The 20,469-nt window shown below is 41.0% G+C and overlaps 1 protein-coding gene and 1 pseudogene across 1 annotated transcript in view; both read left to right on the top strand.

The window, feature by feature from the left end:
- The window catches only part of SUSD6 (sushi domain containing 6), a 69,472-nt gene extending 60,837 nt beyond the window's left edge, over positions 1–8,635 (top strand). The window contains exons 3-5 of the mRNA XM_044664801.1: positions 685–823; positions 1,658–2,082; positions 4,067–8,635. Of these exons, the coding sequence (XP_044520736.1) occupies positions 685–823; positions 1,658–2,082; positions 4,067–4,092 (590 nt within the window). The 3' untranslated portion in view covers positions 4,093–8,635. The remainder of the gene's footprint in view (positions 1–684; positions 824–1,657; positions 2,083–4,066) is intronic.
- LOC123233978 lies at positions 4,433–19,965 on the top strand (annotated as a pseudogene).
- Positions 19,966–20,469: the final 504 nt, after the last annotated feature.

The raw sequence follows: 20,469 nt of genomic DNA, 5'->3' as shown, positions 1-20,469 counted from the left end.
TTATAGCACAATAGTATTCCATCACCATCATATACCAGAATTTGTTCAGCCATTCCCCAATCAAGGGACAACTCCTCATTTTCCAAATTTTTGTCACCACAAAGAGCACAGCTATAAGTCTTTTTGGGGTATAAACCTAGTAATGGTATTGCTGGATAAAAGGGCGTGCATATGCCCTTTGGGCATAATTCCAAATTGCCTTCCAGAATGATTGGATCAATTCACAACTCCACCAGCAATGCATTAGTGTCCCAATTTTGCCACATCCCCTCCAGCATTTATTATTTTCCTTTATTATCACATTGGCCAATCTGCTAAGTATGAGGTAGTACCTTAGAACTGTTTTGATTAGCAATTCTCTAATCAGGAGAGATTTAGATCACTTTTTCATGTGCTTATTGATAGTTTTGATTTCTTCATCTGAAAACTACCTATTCATATCCCTTAACCATTTGTCAATTGGGGAATGGCTTGATTTCTTATACATTTGACTTAGTTCCTTATATATTTGAGAAATTAAACCTTTGTCAGAGAATTTTGTTATAAAATGCAGTGAATTCTAAAGGAGAGAACACACAGTATGACATATACAACAGAGCTTAACAAATATTTGGTGATGCATCTTATATTTGGGCTCATATTTTGTGGGTATAGACTCCTACTAATGGGTACTTGTTTCTATAGACAAAGACCTTCACACAACGATTGGTGTGCCTACCCTATCAATAGTGGCCTCCACAGCAAGCTCAGTAGCACTCATCCTTCTCTTAGTTGTGCTCTTCGTTTTGTTGCAGCCAAAATTGAAGTCCTTCCATCATAGCAGGTAAGTTTGAGGAATGAGCTGGAAGTGGGGAGAGGGAACGGCAGGTATCTGGGGAAAAACTGCCAATTGGGGTTCACAAGTGCAACTTCTAGAAAAGCCTAAGACATGCCCAGACTCATTCTTCCTTTCCATTTTCAGAAGTTCAAGAGGACAGCAAATATTCTTCATTCTATACTTAGGATGGCTGCTTAAATCTAATTGATTTCTAGGCTCCAGTGAGTTGGAAGTATAGGAAACTTTTTCCTGTCTTCCTTGTCACGTCACATTTCTCCTTGTTTAGGTCCATCTATCCTAGAGTACCAATATCCCAGACCATAAAGTGTGTGTGTGAGTGAGTAAATGAATGAATGTCTGGCTCCACACCTTTTATCCTCCATGCCCGTATGTCTCGCAATGTACACACTCAAAATGGAATGTGTAGAGTAGGACAAACTTAGGGAGTGGTTTCTATCTACACAGACTACACCCTACTTTCTATGCCATCTTTTATAACAATTCCCCTTTCTTCCCAAGACTGCTAAATAACACATCATTAAGGTTTCCAGCTTTCACTTCAAGGATGGAGGATGGCAAAGAGAATCATACTTACTGCTGGATAACTAAGAGTTGGCACCAAAAGTCAGAGGTATAATCATGGGAAGAACTAAAGTTTCTTGGTTTCCAGACCATTCAAATTGCTAGATTCTGTCCCATCCATCCCTCTCTTGTCTAGCTTGTGCAAGCAGATCACATAGTTTTTCTTATAGGTTTTAAATGTATAAATGGATAGAGGATAAAGTGTTCATATTTAACCAATTGTTGCTTGCCCTCCTCCCTTTTCTATACTCAATGCAGACGTGACCAAGGGGTGTCTGGTGACCAGGTCTCCATCATGGTGGATGGTGTTCAGGTGGCCTTACCATCATATGAAGAAGCGGTATATGGCAGTTCTGGGAATTCTGTGCTGCCTTCTAACTCCCGAGTACAAATTGTACTGTCTGAAGGAGCTGGCCCAAGCAGTTCGAGGGAAGTGCAGCAACATGACCAGGGAGGACGTGTCTGCTCTTCCTCAGGGGGAGAGGAGGATGCCCCGGGACACTCTGGCCTGGGTGATGCCCGAAGTACCCAGCATTCAGAGACTGTGATGGTGCACCAGGCCACCACCTCCTCCTGGGTGGCTGGCATGGGAAATGGCCATCCAACACACAAAGACGCTCCAGACTCAGAAAATAGTGACATACAAAGCCTTTTATCTCTCACTTCTGAGGAATATACAGATGGTAGGTGATCTAACCTGAAGAAAATTCCTCACTGCTCAGGACTTTCACTGCAGAATCAACCAAGATTCTAGTTTTCTTTCAGTCCCTCTAAATTCCATGATAGACTCAATTTATATTCATTTTGTTCTTTGACACAAAGTAAGTAGATAGCCAAGAAGGGAGAGATTTTCTGCTCTGAGGACGAATTCTTCCTTAATTGGGTCACTGTGGCCTTTCTTTGGAGCTCTCCACACCTCAGGGGACATTTTACTATCACTTCTAGAATTTTGGTAGATTAGAAGATACAGAGACAACTTCTTAACCTTTTCTTTTCTTGCTCTATCCAAAGTTGAAGCCCAGGGTATCAAAGGATCAAAAGCCAATTGAACAAAGCAGAGAAAGGAGAAAACATTTCAATTGTTACTTTTTCTTTTTTTTTTTTTAACTCTTACTTTCTATCTTAGTAACAACACTTGAGATAAAAGGACTAGAGCAATTGGGGTTAAGTGATTTAGCCAGGGTAGCTAGGAAGTCTGGGGTCAAATTTGAACACAGGACTTCCCATCTCTGGGCCTGGATTTCTATCACTTCACTGCCCCCTCCCAGATACATTTGTGACAGTTGAAAGAGCATTGGATCTATGATTAGTATATGTATTCAGGTCCTTGCTTAGTCACCCTTCTCAATCTCCTCCTCTGGTTAAAGATAAGGAATTATATACTGCCCTTACTAAGATTATGAAGATCAGATGAAATATTGTACAAATAGTACCTGAGAAACTATAAAGTGCTATATTAATGTCAGCAATAACTGGAATTATCTCCCAGAAGAGAAAACTAACATTTATCAGGCATGTTAGGTACAGTGGGTTTAAAAACTTAAAAATACCAGAAGGCAAGAATTTTTAACTTAATATTTGTTGAATGCACTGAGGATATAGAGCATATCTAACCAGCCTCTCCTAATTGTACAGAAAAGTAATAAAGTACATTAAAAACTTGACCCATATTTTAAGCATGAAATTCCATAATTCTCTTTATAAATGGAATACCTACCATGTATGTAGAGTATAGGTGGGAAGTAGATTGCAGCTACTTTTGGGGGGGAAAAGGGGGTTTGGTTTTTAAACATGAATTGCTTTTTCCCAGAAAAACTGAACTGAAGTCAAACTCTCACATCTACTCTGAAACTGCATTGCATCGATTATACCTAAAGAGCTGTTTAGTTAGGAAATGAGGCATGTGTCCTTTGAACTTCACCTTGAAGTTCTGAGGCTTATTATGGCCCTCACTGTCTTTCTACTACTAGGGTGCCCAGGAAACTCTAGTTTTCTTTTTCTCTTCTCAGTCTCCAACCAAGTCATTCAAGAATTTAATTCAAGGGGGCAGCTAGGTGTCTCAGTGGATTTGAGAGCCAGTCCCAGAGATGGGAGGTCCTAGGTTCAAATCTGGCCTCAGACACTTCCTAGCTGTGTGAACCTGGCAAGTCACTTAACTCCCATTGCCGACCCTTTCCACTCTTCTGCCTTGAAACCAATATACAGTATTGATTCCAAGATGGAAGGTAAGGGTTTAAAAAATATTTTAATTCAATGAAAAAAAAACTTTTAATATGTATTTTTAAATTTTTTCCATGTTTACATGATTCATTTTCTTTTCCTCCCTCCTACCCTCCCATCTCTCAGAGCCAAAAAGCAATTCTACTGAATTGTACAAATTCAACAAAATTTTTTAACTCTCCTGGGTGTGACAAGAAAAGGGGGCCAGAGTAGAGAAAGTCAGGTCTGAGACTTTTTCCTAAGGGCAAGGGGGAAAATATAGGAGGGAACATTTGAGGACAATCTCATACCTTCTCTGATTCCCTAGAAGGATGTCAAAGGAAGAGAATTTTTATTTTTACAATTTATGCTTTTAAGCAGAGGGCTCTATATATATAGTGTTCTATCCTCTTGACATTAGATTGAAGCACAGTGTTAACCATTTTCTTTTTCTTGCCTCTCTTTTAGATATCCCATTGTTGAAAGAAGCATGAAGTTTGCTGCTGCCTTCATGTGGCCTCCTTCCCCTTTACGTTGTTCTTTCCTGCCCTTTCCTCATTTGCTGTTGGATTTTGAGCACTCTGTGCAGCCTCCCCCCTCATCCTATGTCCCTTTGCCCTGATGATTGGAGCAGCACCCCATGGTCCCTCCTGGCCAAACATCCAAAGGACACCAAACAGGGCTGGTCCCATGCTTGGTCTCTCCTGCCTCTCTCTGTTTGGAATTTATTTGAGTAAGCTGAGATTGGACTCTTCCTTCCTCCCCAAGACCTCTTCAGCCCTCCCTCAGCCAGCTGTTTGGCAGCAGCCTCCAGAGGCCTCCAGAGGTCATAGCATGGCTGTATTTACTTGTGCCTTCCCCAAGCCCCCAGGCCTGTTGGCTCGACACTGGCCTGAGTGGTTGCGCCATTGCTGCTGCTATTGCTGCACAGGATGCAAAAGGTCTGTGGGGCCAGTGCCTCTTGGAATCTGGTGCCCCCTTCATTACTGTTGGCAGCAGTAAGTCCAAGGTTGAGAGCTTTCTGGTGAGGAAAGGGCAGGAGTGATTACTGTGGGGGGATTGGAGGTGGAGGAAGATGGGTATTAACCTCCCATGGTTGCCTTATAGTGAGCAGCTGTGTACTTAAGATGACGTGTGTGACTTCTTTAACTATTCAATAGAGGGATTATGGAGAATCATGTAAGCTTTCAGCGGTTCTGTGTTGATCATCCCAGGGGTCAGGAATATTGGCCCCCCTTTAATTGATATTTTTAGGGGACATGTATGAGGGATCTCAATGGGGAAGAAGAATGTAGAGGCAGCTGTGTTGTTTTTCTAATATGCAAGATCCTACTTAACTGGTCCTGGCTTTTCTCAGCTATGACCTTTATCTCTCCCCCATTCCCTCGAGTCTAAAGGAAAGCAACATGTGGCCTCATAGGTTTTTTCTTTTTCCCAGGCCATTGTGGCAGAGGTGGCTCATATGTAGAAAGAGGAAGAGAAGTCAGAAACCATCTAGTACCCATCATCATTTCCTCCCCTGCATACGCTGGTTTTCCCAGGCCTGCAACTAGCATTTTGTGCAAGTTGCATCTTTCTGGGTGTGTGGTAATATAATGGATCTGGAGGAGCTGATGTGCTCCCTCCTCCCCCCAGACACAGTGCCTTGGGTGTGGCTGCAGGCAGCCTGAGCCCTGGGTCCTGAGCATTCCTGTCAACACAGTCATGTGCCTTAGTAACTGTGCCCAAGAAGCACCCTGCTACTTAGTGCTGCTGCTTTTCCCACTTCACCCTTTCCTCTCCCTCCCCTCTCTCCTTTGTCACAGCTGACAAATTACTTTCTTGTCTTCCTTGGAGCTCAGGGAGAAGGGCTAAGAAAGAGCCCGAGTTACTCCCCTCACTCCAGAAACTGGACTGCCTCACTGAGGGATGAACAGTTGCTAAGCAACTCTGCTACTGAGGCAGTTGGGTTGAGGGATGGAGAGGGAAAGGCATTCTAGAAGAGCCATGCATGTTAGGGGAGCAGGTACCATTCTCCATAGGTTGCATGGCAGAGCCTCCCATAGACAGCTTCCATGATGATGTGCAACTCAGTGATACTCTTCATTTGACCATTGTGAGAGCCGAGAAGAACACTGGAGAAGAGAAACAAAGGCTTGGGCATGTTTTAGAAGCATTGGGACAGAAGACTTAGAAGATAACCCGATTTGATTCTTCTCCTCCAGCGTCCTTGGCAAAGGAGTAGTAATAACTTCCAACTACACTATAACCTGCTTGGAAAAGCTTTTGGTGACTACCTCCAACTGTCTTAGACAATAGGAGTGACCACAAAGAACAACTAAAAGGAGAAGCTTCTCTCAGCCAGCAGTGTGGCTTTTTCCATCCTTACACACTGCACTTTGTTGCACTGTTATCCATTTGTCCCAGCAACAAAAAGCAGTATCTCTTCCTCCTAGAGTAATAATAATAGCTGACATTTATATGGCGCTTTAAGGTTTGCAAAGTGCTTTGTAAGGGAAGTGCCTGTTAAGCTCCATTATTTACTTCTCCTCTCTGCCCTCCACCACCATACCCACATAACTCTCACCCAAAGCCTGGGTACTATGTGAGTTGCCAGGAATTTAGGGAGAAGCCCCATAAGGAGTCTCCCAAAGCAAGCACTCTGCTTCTAACTGAACTTAAAGCCAGGAGAAGGCATTCTGCAATGAAGCCAAATGGATATTGAGTGAACCCCTGGTTCCACAGCCACTGTTAGTATCTAGAACCACAGACAGCTTCTGGTCCCAGGTTGGGGGGAAGGGGAAGCATCCCTAATGCTTGCTGCTGCCTGGCCACAAGGGAGGGAGCCTAAGCCCTTCCTTTCAGTCTTCCTATAAAGGTGAAAAATATAAACAGCTAAGGGAGAAACAATCCTGCCTCCCTGCTGAGAGTTCAATTTGTGTTTTCCATTGTTTGAATATTTGCACGTACCTATGTCCCAGGATTCCAAAAAGAGAAGCTCTTACCATGTTTGTTTGTCTAAGTTCCTCAGAGAACACACTCCAGAACCCTATGCTTATATATGGACTGTTTACCAGCCCTTTTTAAAATGAACAAAAGAGAAGCTTCTTAATTTCTGAAGCTCCCTTCCACTGGTCTTGCTCAGACACAGCAGCTTGCCCAGTAGACTGACTATATGCCCAGACAAGCTGCCAAATTAGGAGGGAAAAGGAAAAAGTGAGGAGAATAAGTTCATGGGTCCTTTTCCCCCCACCTGCTTTTAGGAATCTGAAATAAAGGCAGGGCTGTTAAAAAAAAAAAAAAAAAAAAAAACCTCTATTGAATTAAGTTAGACCTCTGATTAAACGGCCCATCATCCTGTCCATGCTAGAGTTGAAGCTACACATTAACTGCTAATAATCAGAACAGCTTCAAATAGAATAATTCTCTCCCTCCTTCCTCCAGAACAACCTTTTAATGAATCCTTGTTAGGAAAATACCCTGCATCTATCCACTCGGTACTGTTTTCAGGGCTCATGGACTTTAAGCTTAACAACTGCAAAGGGATTCAGGGAATTTCACAGCTGCTTTGAGGTGGGTCCTGGCTCACAAGACAAAGGCATGCTCTATTTGATAGAGCAAGCAGGCTGATGGTGGTCCCTAGGGGAAAAAAGTAGCTTCTTTGGATGGGAGTGAAACATACTACATGGCAAAACAAATCATTGTAGGTGAACTAAGCAAAAAACATTTGTCATTTTGTTGGGTCTTAGGAGGATAATGGTCAGCGCCAAAGGACTAATTTTTTTTTCCTTTTTTTTTTTTTTTTGCCCAAAAAAGATTGTCTGCCTCAGTGCAAGTTTTATATCCTGTCAACTTGCACCATCATAATTACTTCAAAGAGAAATAAGGTGAAAACTCCTTTTAAAGTAATACCTGTTCCTTGCAATGCCTTAGTTTTAACATTTTGCCATCTCTGTTTACTTCCCTTACCTCCCATTGCACCTGGTGTAAACTTGACCACTTAGGTGCTATGCTGTCCGTTCCCCCTAGTTCTTCTGATTTGGAGTTTCAGCACTGCCTAGGAAAGTTTCCACCTAATTCCTTTTCCTATCAAGTAGGTTTTATTAGATACAGTATCTCACTGTATATTCTGTAGGCCTTCTTTTAAAAAGCAAAATTAAACTAATATCCTGATCTGCCCCCATCCTTCCAATCCATCCATCTCTCTCCTTACACATTCTAATCAGCTCTAATAAGCTACCTAGCAAGACAAAGGTATAGTTTTCCTGCTTTCATTTCCAAAAACATAAGAATAACAATCCAGTCATCCTTTCCTGCATCCTACCCTAATTTTCAAGTTCTTTGCTTGCATACCTCTGCTTACTCCATTCTTAGGAAAGCATGTGAGCACAGAGAATAGAATATGCTGTTAAAATGTCTGTCTTGGCTTTAAAAAAAAAAAAAAAAGACCTACAGGCTCCACTTAGATTCCAGATGTGGGTCAGGGGTGGCAGAACTGTCTTTCCCACAGGGATCACTTGGCTTCCTTTTCATCAGATTCACTCTGTTGCCAGGAGAGAAATCCAAATCACTTTTTTGCTCTGGACAGACAAGTTGAGCACTATACCCGATAGCTTCCACGAAATGGGGAAAAGAATGGATTGGACTTTACTGGGAAGTGATTCCTGTACTTGAAGTTTTCAAATGAAAGCCCCAAGGCTCTGAGCATTCTGCCAAGCAGAGGAGGGAAGAGTCCAGGAGGAGCAGTGTGGGAGCTGAGTTATCAGAGTGCCACTGAGGGAAGAAATTAGTAGTTAAGCCAGGAAGAGTTTGGTGGCCTTCCACACATTTCTTCAGTTTTTATCCAAATTGCACCACTATGGAATACTTTGCAGAATGGTACTCATATATAATGTGGGACTTAAAACAACAGATATAATGATGCTGTGCAGGATATCAATCATTTTTTTATTTTGCTTTATTTTATAAACATATATATATCTTGTACATTGAAGTGGGTGTGAAGATAGTATTTTAATATTTGTACAAAGTTTAATTTAATTTTAATTGTTCTATGTATATAACTGCATTTCTAAATAATAATAATAAAAGCAAGTTATTTTAAAATGAGCAAGCAGTGTGTGCAATTCTTCCAGAAATTTTCTGCTAAAAGTTTGGGATAAAATTCATAAATAATGAGCTAGAGTGAAGATGGTTATAATTAAGAACTGATAGGCTGTACAATTTCTATTTCTTGGCATTAGATATTGTCAGAGCCATCCTTCCAACTTTATAACACCTGCCTGCAGAGCACTGGTGAGTACTGAGAGATCAAGCCCAGCCTCTGTGATCACAGAGTTTGTAGTTTATTAAAAGGAGATAGAATTGATACAACTAATATATGGGAAGTAAAATGTAAACACAAGGGAAAGGTCGTTATCAGCTTCTGGAGTTGTGGCAGGTCTCCTGAAAGAGAAGGCATTTGAATTGGGTTTTGTAACTATTTGTAATTCAACAAACTAAAGGAATAGGTTGGAACAGAAGAAGCATTCCTGGCAGTGGTTTTGAAGGAGCCATGAAAGTGTGAGGCAGGACAGGTAGGCAGTGACTACTCCAGTGCATTTATGGAATGATCAGTTAGATTTAGGGCTGTGGTGTAGGGCCTTGAAGCAAACTAACTGGTTTGCAGGGAGGTCTCATCTCTGACTTTATTGGCCCCATGCACTAAACAACTGAGGAAATTAGCCATAAGACACTATCAAAGAAGAAAGTGAAGTTGACCTAGAGGTTTGGCTTTTTGTTTGTTTGTTTGTTTTCTGTTTTGTTTTTTAACTCTTACCTTGTCTTAGAATCAATACCTGGTACTAGTTCCAAGGCAGAAAAGCAGCAAGGGTCAGGCCATGGGGGTTAAGTGATTTACCCTGAGTCATACAGCTAAGAAGTGTCTAAGGCCAGATTTGAGCCCAGGACCTCCCTTCTCCTGGCCTGGCTTTCTATCCAATGAGCCACCTAGCTACTACCCCCAACTTAGAGGTTCTTAATAAGAGGCCCATGGTGAGGAAAATGCATATTTATTTTCCCTACCCTTTTAATTAATTGAAAATTGGCATTTCCTTCCATTATGAATTCAGGCAATATGGCATTATTCCTAGAAGGGGTCCAACACAAAAAATTTGACCCCTGATGATCACTGATCATAATCACTACATGATCACTGCTGTCTATTCTAGCTATTCTGATATTCCAGTGGTCTGGAGAGTTATTTACTAATCAATACCTGAGCACTCATAAAAAAAAAAATTGAACAGATACCATTAAAAAAATTCACTTCATCCCCATCCCTACCCCTGCTGCCTTGGTGGCTGTGGCAGGTAGCCCCCTCAGAGCCAGGATGGACTTTGCAATCCAGTGACTAAGTACCCTATCTCCCCTTCTTCATTTTGGTAGACACAGTGGCAGAGGATTCACAGATCTGGATGGGTTTTAATCTACAATGAACTTTTCATTACATTATTTTTCCACCAAAACCCACTTCTCTTCTGAATTTCCCTATTACTGTTCAAGGGCATCCCTCATCCTTCCCTCGGCTTTGGTGTCATCCTGAAATGATCATTCTCCCCACATGTCCAAACTGTCAATGAAGCTTGTCATTTCTACCTCCAAATATTTTGTTTTTGGCCCCTTCTTTCCAACTCACATAGCCACTTACCCCAGTTCAATCCCCTCTTGCCTGGATTTTTACAATCGCCTAGTCTCCCTCATTCAAATTTCTTGCCAGTCCAAACCATCCTCCATGAAATTGCCAAAATGATTTTCCTAAAGCACCGGTCTGACTATTACTTCCCTACCCAATAAGCTCCAATGTGATCCCTTTTTTACTTCAGTTTTTGTGTATGATCATATCAATAAATGAATAAACATATATTGAGGGTGCATACTCAAAAAAGTCTGATAAGGATCAAAAATGTTTAGACAACATTATGATATTCTATTACTTTCCATGTCTAATCTAGAACTTTTGTTTCATGTTTTACATGTGTCAATTCAGAAATTCTTGACTTTTTGTGAGTGTCATGAATACCTTTGGCAAAGACTACACAGCTCAAAGCAATGTTTTTAAATGCATAATGTAAAATACGTAAGATTACAGAGTAAAATCATATTGAAATTCACTTATCCAAAAAAATTTTTTTTAAGAATTTAAGAAGAAATGTGAGAGAATACTCCTGACTGACCCTTTGTAGAAGTAGGAGGTCAGAGCAGCTAGGTAGCTCAGTGGATTGAGAGGCCTAGAGACAGGAGGTCCTAGGTTCAAATCCGGCCTCAGACACTTCCCAGCAAGTGTCCCAGCAGACCCTGGGCAAGTCACTTGACCCCCATTTGCCCACTCTTCCACCAAGGAGCCAATACACAGAAGTTATGGGCTTATAAATAAATAAATGGATGAATTAATTAATTAATTAAGGAAGGAAGGAAGGCGAAGTGGGAGGTCCACTGGTATTTTCCGAATTTTTCAATGTATTGATTGGTTATAGATTTTTTCCCCCTTCTTTTTCTTTAAAAATACTCTTTGCTATCTGGTGAATCTTTGAGGAAAACTATCATGATGTAAAAAACAAAAGACATTAATAAAAATCTTACTTAAAAAAAAATTCTGTGAGCCCTCCAGGGCAGGAGCTTCCTTCACCTATGCCTATTGGCAATCTCTGCTATTTGCAGTATTAGAGAATTGTCTGGAACAGCAAGAGAGGCTAAGTGATTTACCCAGCTTACAATGAATCTCTGATTCATGATGTCAAAAGCAAGCGTTTTATCCTTTGCTCTCACGGTCACTAAAACTAAAAGGAAATGGTAGAATTGATTAGGTTATGGAATTCCAAGATAGTAGTAATAATAATGATAATGGTAAAAAGAGGTTTGCAAAGTGCTTCACAAATATATTTTATCCTTAAAACAACCCTGGGAGGTAGGTACTACTAATATTCCCACTTTGCTAATGAGGAAACAGGCAGATAGCAGTTAAGTCATTTGTCCAAGATCATAAAGCAAGAAAATAATGAGGCCAGATTTGAACTGCCTGACTCCCCAGGCCCAGCCCTCTATCCACTATGTCACCAAAGCTACCTACCCTGCCCTGATGGGATCAAAAGGACTGTGATTTAGGAAAGAGTGAAACTAAGTCTTTTAGAAGGATAGAATCCTGCATATAGGAGAAAAAGAATCCAAACTACAGAATCAGTGGGAAGGAAAGGAGTAAGCAGGAGGCCTAGAAAGAGTGGAGTAGACTGAAGGAAGAAAGCCAAAAGAAGATGATTTGGGGGTTGGCAACAGAAAATGGAAAAATAAGACTTCCTTGTGTCTAGGGTTTCCTTAGGAAGGGTCTTATACTAATAAGAATATGCAAGAATTACAGGAAGCTGAATTTTCCTGGTCTAGTCATGGAATCCTGGAATTTAGAGCTATAAGAAAACTCAAAGGCTGCCTAGTCCAACCCACTCATTTTATACTTGAGGATCCTGGAAGCCAGAGAAGTAAAAAAATTATCCATAGTCACACTGGTACGAAGTTAAAACAAAAAGGATGAAGGAGAGACAGCTGGTAGCACAGTGGATACAGCACGAGGCCTGGAGTCAGGAATACTTGGGTTCAAATCTGGCCTCGGACACTTCCTTACTGTATGACCCTGGGCAAATTACTTAACTTCATTTGCTTAGCTCTTACTGCTCTTCTGTCTTAGAACTGATACTAAGAGAGAAGGTAAGGGTTTGAGACAAAGAAAAAAAGGGGGGTATTTAGAAAGTAAGTGATGGTAAAGGCTCAGTCTCTGCTTCTCAGCAATAACTCTTACCCTAAAAGGGTAATACCCTTCACTGTGAGGAGTCTTCATAGGTATAGATAGAAACTGAAACATATGTGGAAGACATTCCTAATTTCTATAGCATATTAATTATGTAGTCTCAGGTAGAAAACCCCAGAAAATCTAATTTTCAGTTTTGTCCTAGAGAAAAGGAATCTTATGAGTTTCCAATTCCCACTCTCAAATTTCCCACTCAAGCAAAAGGTTCTGTTTAGTCTTCTAACATGATATCTGAATAACTGCAAGAGTCAGAGAATGTCAGAGCTGGGAAGGACTTTAAAAAGGCAGTTAGGTGACTCAGTGGATAGAAAACTAGGCCTAGAGACAAAAGGTCCTGGGTTCAAATCTGGCCTCATGCTTCTTAGCTATGTGACCCTGGACAAGTCACTTATTTCCAACTGCCTAGTCCTTACTGCTTTTCTGCCTTGGAACCAATTACTCAGTATCAATTCTAAGACAGAAAGAAAGGTGTTTGGGGTTTGTTTGTTTAACAGTCCAATCTCTTCATTATATAAATAAGAAAACAAGTCAATTGAGATTGACTTGTCTAAAGTCACTTGAGTAGCAAGAATAAAAGCCAAGATGAATCTTGGTCAGGTCCTGTGACTCCAAATCCAGGGCTCTTTTCACTATACTACACAGCCTTCTAACTGCCCTCCCTCTCGGTCTTCCCCTGTTCTAATCCATCCTGCCAAATTCATCTTCTCTAAATGTTGCTCATGTAATGGAGGAACTGGCCAAGAGAACCCAGGTCTTAGGGCATGCTAGGATATGCCCTGCTCAAAGGATTACAAAGGAGTCCATGCAGATTTTCCTTGCCTGGTTCCAATCCAACATGAAATTTATCCACAGATATCCATTTATTTCATTGGCATGAAGTGTTATAAAGCAATGAGGCTACTCCTCTAGGGGATAAAGATACTGGGGAGGAGAGAAGTTGTGTCTCTGTATTCCCCTAGTTTGCTGGTGATGGGGGAACACCAACCCCAATCACCCTTGCTGGATGTTATAATTGCCCTTTTAAATAATAGTGCCCAGGAAGGACCCTGAATGTTCAGGTGGATGAGTAACCCTTTCAGGTCCCACCTGGGGTTTGATCAATTATTAATATTGGGCTCTGATTAGCCTTGGATTACATTGTTCATCTGACTGGGTTTGCTCCCTCCCCAAGGTCGTGATATAATGGCCACTCAGGAAGGTACTTATTAAATACTTTATCTATGATCTTAATTAGGGAAAGGATAACCAGGATACGAATTGGGGATTGGAGACCCTGTCAATCTAATATCTATGATCTATACCTCAGGACTGGAGGCTATTGATTCAGTAAAGCTGGAGCTATTGTTCTTCACACTCCCTCTTGTTCAGCTTGACCACTGCCAAACCAGAGAGAATAGTCTGCTCTGTTTGGTACGGCTGTATTGATGATTTCCTCTCAGCTTTCTTATTATCAGTTTGTGATATGTTAGCCTTGATAGCCTTCAGGAACCCTTCCTCCATTTCACCACCCAGGGACCCAGAGACCTAGAAGCTAAGATGATTCAGATACCTAAAGATCTAGGGAGATTCAGAGAGAACCAATGACCAACAGTCAGAGACCCAAAGATCAATGGTCAAAGACCCCTCCCAGATGGCTGCTGGGGTATTTATACTCTCAGGCCAACTGACTTTTGCCCCTAGCTCACAGCATCTGAGAACATTCCAATGTCTCCAACTGTCTCCCCTGTCAATCAAGGTGAGACCAACTTTTCTCAGGGTTTGAATATAACAGAAGTCTGATGGAAAATGGTTTAGAAAGTGATGGTAGTCTGGACCTGGAAAAGACTCAAGCTCTGCTCCTCAGAAATAACTCTCACCCTTTTAGAGAAACCCTTCTTTGAGAGAAGATCATCTATTCTCTTAGGTATAGATAGAAAGCAATACATGTAAAAGAAAACATTTCTAAATCCCAAAGTATGCACTATCATCTAATCCAACATGAAATTGGGGGGAGTCAGTTTCTTGTCATGAGTGATTTAAGAGTTGATATTTTGTAGTGATAAAAAGTCTTCTAATTACTTTGGTACTGGAAGGACTGATGGCTTGAGAGGCTGACCCGGAATTGAATGTGTACCAAAAAGGTTTGAGCAGCCAACTTTCTCTCTCTCTTCCCTAGTTTCTCTCAAGTAAAGAAGGGTGTTTTGAGCTGCTGAGTTATAGGAAACTGACCACTACCCCCTGACATGGGCTACCTTTCTTTGGGGTTTATCCTGTCCTGATACTAATTAAATGAGTGTTCTGAGAAGGCAGTACCCAGGAAACTAGCACACTTGGGAGATTCATCAGCACCATCAGAAAGATCCTTCTGCCAACAGGAGTCAATAGGAGAACCTGCTAAAGTTGATAGTGGCCAACACCAGAGGAAGCACCTACAATCAGAAACAGAAAGATATCCCCCCAGGGGAGCAGCAGCTTCCAGGATCAGGATGCCTCATAACAGAGGAAAAAGTCCAGCTACTGAATCTAGTAAAATATTACTCCAAAGAGCAGTGATGGCAAACCTATGACACACATGTCAGTACTGACACCTATAGCCATTTTCAATGACACACGGCCGCATGTGGCCTCATACAGAGAAGTATGGGGCCACATGCCAAGGATGAAACATTTGCTGTAGTGTAGTGTAGACACTCTGAACTATAAATGACAATTCTACCTATATTAATTTACCTATTTTGGTTTTTTAAATACAGTTATACATTACAATTATACATTTTTGTCACTTAAACTATAAACATCACGAAATTATGGTGTTTTTTCTTGAAGTGACACACCACCTGAATTATGCTTGGTTTTTTGGAGAATTTTGACACACCAAGCTCAAAAGGTTGCCCATCAATGCCATAGAGCCTAGAAGAAAGCTACACCTTCCAATGACTTTATAAAGACTCCCAAAAGGAAGAAAGGGCTTCAAGGGCCAAGTAAGTAGCTACTTCTCAGCCACACATGTTCCCTGCATATTATACTTTAAACTTGAGCCCTCTCTCCACAGGGACCTTGGTATGTGGCCCCCCCTACCCTCAGAATGAAGGGGATGGAGATGTTTTGTAATTTCTGTTCTTGCCTTTTTTTAGAAGATAATTGAGTTCTCCTGGTTGATTTATTGATATTGGAGGTTGGGGGACATACAAGATGGGGGCTCATGAGCAGCAGCTTTAGAAGCCATAATTACTCCCCATAGAATCCTTAAAGGCCCTTTGGGAATCTAACCTGCCAGTTCAGTTTAACTTGAGAGAAATTGAGCCCAGAGGAGTTGTTCTACTCATAAACTATCCCTCCTGTGCTAAAAAAAACTTTCAAGTGATTCTCTATTCTGAGATTTAACTGCCTGTGCAGCCCTGACCAGTCCCTTCACCTCTCTTAGCCTGTTTCTTCATTTGTCAAACAGGGACAATAATACTTGTACCATCTACCTCAAAATGTTATTATACATTTTAAACTTACATCAGACCCAAACTCCTCTGTCAGCATCATTTCCATCAAATGACACTGCTTCTCTTGTCTATTTCTCCATAAGAAGATGCATACAAATCCTGCCCAACCCAAAGTGGAAGCCTTTCCTTGACCAATATTGCAATTTTTGACCCTCCTACCTTCCCTATTACTGTAGAGGGCGATATCATCCTCCTAGTTCCTCAGGCTCACAATTTAGGAGTCATTCTGGATTCCTCACTATTTCTCACTCCCTGCAAAGCGATAGTTCAGGCAACAGTAAGAGCAAGGAGAAGTTAAGCCGCTGCTACATGATACTAGAAGATATGCTGCTCTTCCCAGGAGGTGGGGGCCAGCCTGATGATAGAGTTTCTATTGACAACATCCCAGATCACTATGGATCTGAAGCTAAGCATTTCTTGCTTATTCCCCTGGCACCAGGGAGCCATATTTAAGCTCAGACTTAGGAGAACTTGGAGTGGAGGTTTGACCATATGCAGCTGCATTTTCAAGGCAACATCTCATCACAGCTGTGACTAATCATCTGTTTGGGTTGAAAACACTGGGAGTGAGAACACCTTTGGAGCATAATAGACTAGATCAACTGTCTGCAACCCTTTTGGCAGTGAGAGCCATAAACACCTGCAGAAGGAGGAGGATGGAGGCAGAAGGCACTGGAATATGGGGCAGGGGCTGAAGGGCCCCCTGGGGCACATCCTGGGGCTCTGCCTGGACTGGCTGGTTGGGAGGTGGAGCCAGATATGGCTCAAGAGCCATACGTTGCCTACCCCTGGACATGATAGCCTCCCAGATGAGATAGTACCGCCCCCTTTCCAGAAAAAAATATTACTTAGCCCCCTGGAAATTAATTTTTTTTAATTTTAATAGCAATTAATAGGAAAAATAAATGCACCTCTGGCCATCACCACTTTCCTGGATCGCTGCAGCACCCACCCGGGGCAGTAGTTCCCACTTTGGGAATCACTGATTAGAAGATCCACAATTGGCTACCTGGGATTGTGAGGGAACTGAGCCTGGATGATCCTGAGATGGAGAAAGTAAAAGGGGCTGGGGTTTGCCAGATGGTCATGTAACAAGTCATCACCATAAGGGTTTCAACTCCAATATGTGCTGTGGAACCCAGAGAGAAACCACAGTGATCATTAAGATTGTAGGTACAGGGGCAGCTGGGTAGCTCAGTGGATTGAGAGTCAGGCCTAGAGACCGGAGGTCCTAGGTTCAAGTCTGGCCTCAGACACTTCCCAGCTGTGTGACCCTGGGCAAGTCACTTGACCCCCATTGCCCACCCTTACCACTCTTCCACCTTTGAGCCAATACACAAAAGTTAAGGGTTTAAAAAAAAAAAAAAAAAAAAAGATCCTAGGTACAGAGAAAGGGAAAAAAGAACAAGACCAACCTAGTGTTTCTCACAGGAAACTGGATGCTAAATTCAATAGAGAGAAGTTTTGGAGCAGAAAATGCTCTGATTCATTACTCAAGTGCAGAGTGGAGGAATATGCAAAGGCTGTTCAGAAATTGCAGAACTCACCCAAGTTGCTCCAGAATAACCTGAATCTACTCAGAGGCTGGGCCCATTCTCACTGCCCACAGTCTTAGGGTAGCCCAGATATGGCTCCAACAGGAATGATTGTACTACACAGGAAAAATGGTGACTCTGAGTTTATGTTCATAACATAGTCAATGAAATTGGGATAGAGGACACCCTTCTTAACTGTGAGGCTATTATACTAATAAATAAATAAATAAAGTTATTTTTCCCAGTACGAAAGGACAAGAGAAATAAGGCCAACATTATAAATGGGCCTTTAAACTAATTCATGAAATATATCTTAATTAATACTCCAATTACTCTAGAAAAGAGTACATTAAGGTGGCAGAGTAGGTAATTGCATAAAACTTATGCCTTTATAACCCTCTCCTTCATATATATTTTTAATTAATCTATTAATCTATATTATTCCTATCTTACTAGCAGTAACTTTCCTAACACTAATTGAATGAAAAGTACTAGGCTACATGTAATTTTGAAAAGGCCCAAATATCATCAGATCACATGGTATCCTTCAACCATTTGCAGATGCAGTAAAACTATTCACAAAACTATTCACGTAAACCATTATGCCCTCTCACTTCATCAATCTCAGTATTTATTATTGCACCAATCTTAGCCCTTACTCTAGCTCTGACTATTTGAACCCCATTACCAATACCCTTCACTTTAATTTATCTTAACCTTGGGCTTTTATTCATCTTAGCCCTATCTGGTCTCTCTATGATCAGGAACTGGTCTCTCTGTTTACTCAGTTCTATGATCAGGATGAGCATCAAATTCCAAATATGCTCTAATTGGAGTCCTATGAGCAGTAGCTCAAACAATTTCCTATGAAGTAACACTAGCCATTATCCAACTTTCTATTATACTTATTAATGGTTCTTTCACCTTAAAAAAAAAAAATCTAACAATTACCCAAGAAAACATATGACTAATTATCACAACATGACCTTTAGCTATAATATATTCCACACTGGCCAAAACAAATAGAAACATTTGATTTAACCGAAGGAGAATCAGAAGTCATATCAGGCTTCAATGTAGAATATGCTGCAGGACCCTTTGCCATATTTCTTTTTTTTTTTTTTTTTTTTTAAACCCTTGTAATTCGGTGTATTGTCTCATAAGTGGAAGATTGGTAAGGGTGGGCAATGGGGGTCAAGTGACTTGCCCAGGGTCACACAGCTGGGAAGTGGCTGAGGTCAGATTTGAACCTAGGACCTCCTGTCTCTAGGCCTGACTCTCACTCCACTGAGCCACCCAGCTGCCCCTGCCATATTTCTTTTAGCGGAATACACCAACATCATCGTAACAAATGCCATAACAACTATCCTATTCCTAGGCTCACCCTTAATAAACATAAGAAATATGTCTGACAAAAGAATTATCTTGATAGGATAAATTATTGGGGTTTAAATCCCCTTATTTCTAGAACAATAGAAATTGAACCTACACCTAAGAACTCAAAATTCTCTGTTTCCTTTACACTACATTCTGGTAAGGTCAGCTAAATAAGCTATTGGGCCCATACCCCGAAAATGTTGGTTTACATTCTTCCCATACTAATGTCTCCATATGTATTAATAATTATTTCACTTAGCTTCTTAATAGGCACATCAATTACATTAATTAGCAGTCACTGATTAACCTCCTGAATAGGCTTAGAAATCAATACATTAGCTATTATCCCACTAATAACCTGTCCACACCACACACACACAACATAGAATCAACAACCAAATATTTTCTAACTCAAGCTACAGCATCAATAATTATATTTTCCATTATCTATAATGCATCTATAACTAAGCAATGAACTATAACTCAAATTTCCAATCAATGAGCATCACTCTTAATAACTCTAGCCCTAGCTACAAAATCAGGACTTGTTCCATTCCACTTCTGAATTCCAGAAGTTACCCAAGGTATTCCACTTTTATCAGGTATAAAATTACTTACTTGACAAAAAATTCTACCAATCTCTATTCTGTATCAAAAATTTCACCGTCACTTAATATACCTATCCTCACAACCCTAAGTATTTTATCAACTATTTTAGGTGAATGAGGGGACCTAAACCAGACACACCTACAAAAAATTCTAGCTTACTCATCAATTGCTTATGTAGGATGAATAACTATTATTACTATAATTTACCCTACACTTACCCTATTAAACCTAGTAATCTACTTCACCGCCATACTTACCATATTTTAACACTAAATTATTCATCTACAACCAAAATTAATTCACTATCAAATTTATGAAATAAATCTACCCCCATAGTAATTGTTATTATACTAACCCAGATTAAAAATGCTGAGCTCTTCTTACTTGCCAGGCCAGTTGAGGCAGTGGATATGTTGGGACAGGGTGACTGAATTGCTACAAAACAAAGGAGTTTGAAAGAAAAGCTGCTTTCAGATTAAGACCACCAAATTCAGCCAGCAAGCAGAGGTGTAGGCCCTTCTCCAGGACTATCTCAGTAATCAGAGAGCTGAGGGATAGTAACTCCTGCCATGTGGCCATAGAAAATTTTTACTTTCTTCTAGACTTTAAAATGACCTTATTTTGGGGGGAAAGGCACCAGGCCTGCTGATTTCATCTTTACAACATATATTGCAAGCCCTTCTCTCCTCTAACACTAACACCACTCTAGTCCAGGTCCTCATCGCCTCACACCTTGATTACTTAATAGCCTACTGGTGGGTCTGCCGGCCTCAAGCCTCTCCCCATTCCAATCCATCCTCCATTCAGTCACTAAAGTGATTTTCCTAAACAGATCATGTTCACTTCCCCTTCTCAAAAAACTTCAATGGTTCCCTATTGCCCCTCAGAAGCAAATACAAAATATTCTGTTTGGCATCCAAAGGCCTTCATAACCTAGCTCCCTCCTACCTTTCCAGACTTCTTACATCTTAGTCCTAAATATGTACTCTTCAATTAAGTGACACTGGTCTCTTGGTTGTTCGTGAAAAAGATGCTTCATATCTCAATTCCAGGCATTCTCTC

The sequence above is a fragment of the Gracilinanus agilis genome, chromosome 2 (assembly GCF_016433145.1).
Source record: "Gracilinanus agilis isolate LMUSP501 chromosome 2, AgileGrace, whole genome shotgun sequence".
NCBI lineage: Eukaryota > Metazoa > Chordata > Mammalia > Didelphimorphia > Didelphidae > Gracilinanus > Gracilinanus agilis.
Note: the sequence above shows the minus strand (reverse complement) of the source record. Positions and strands in the feature narration are given on the sequence as shown.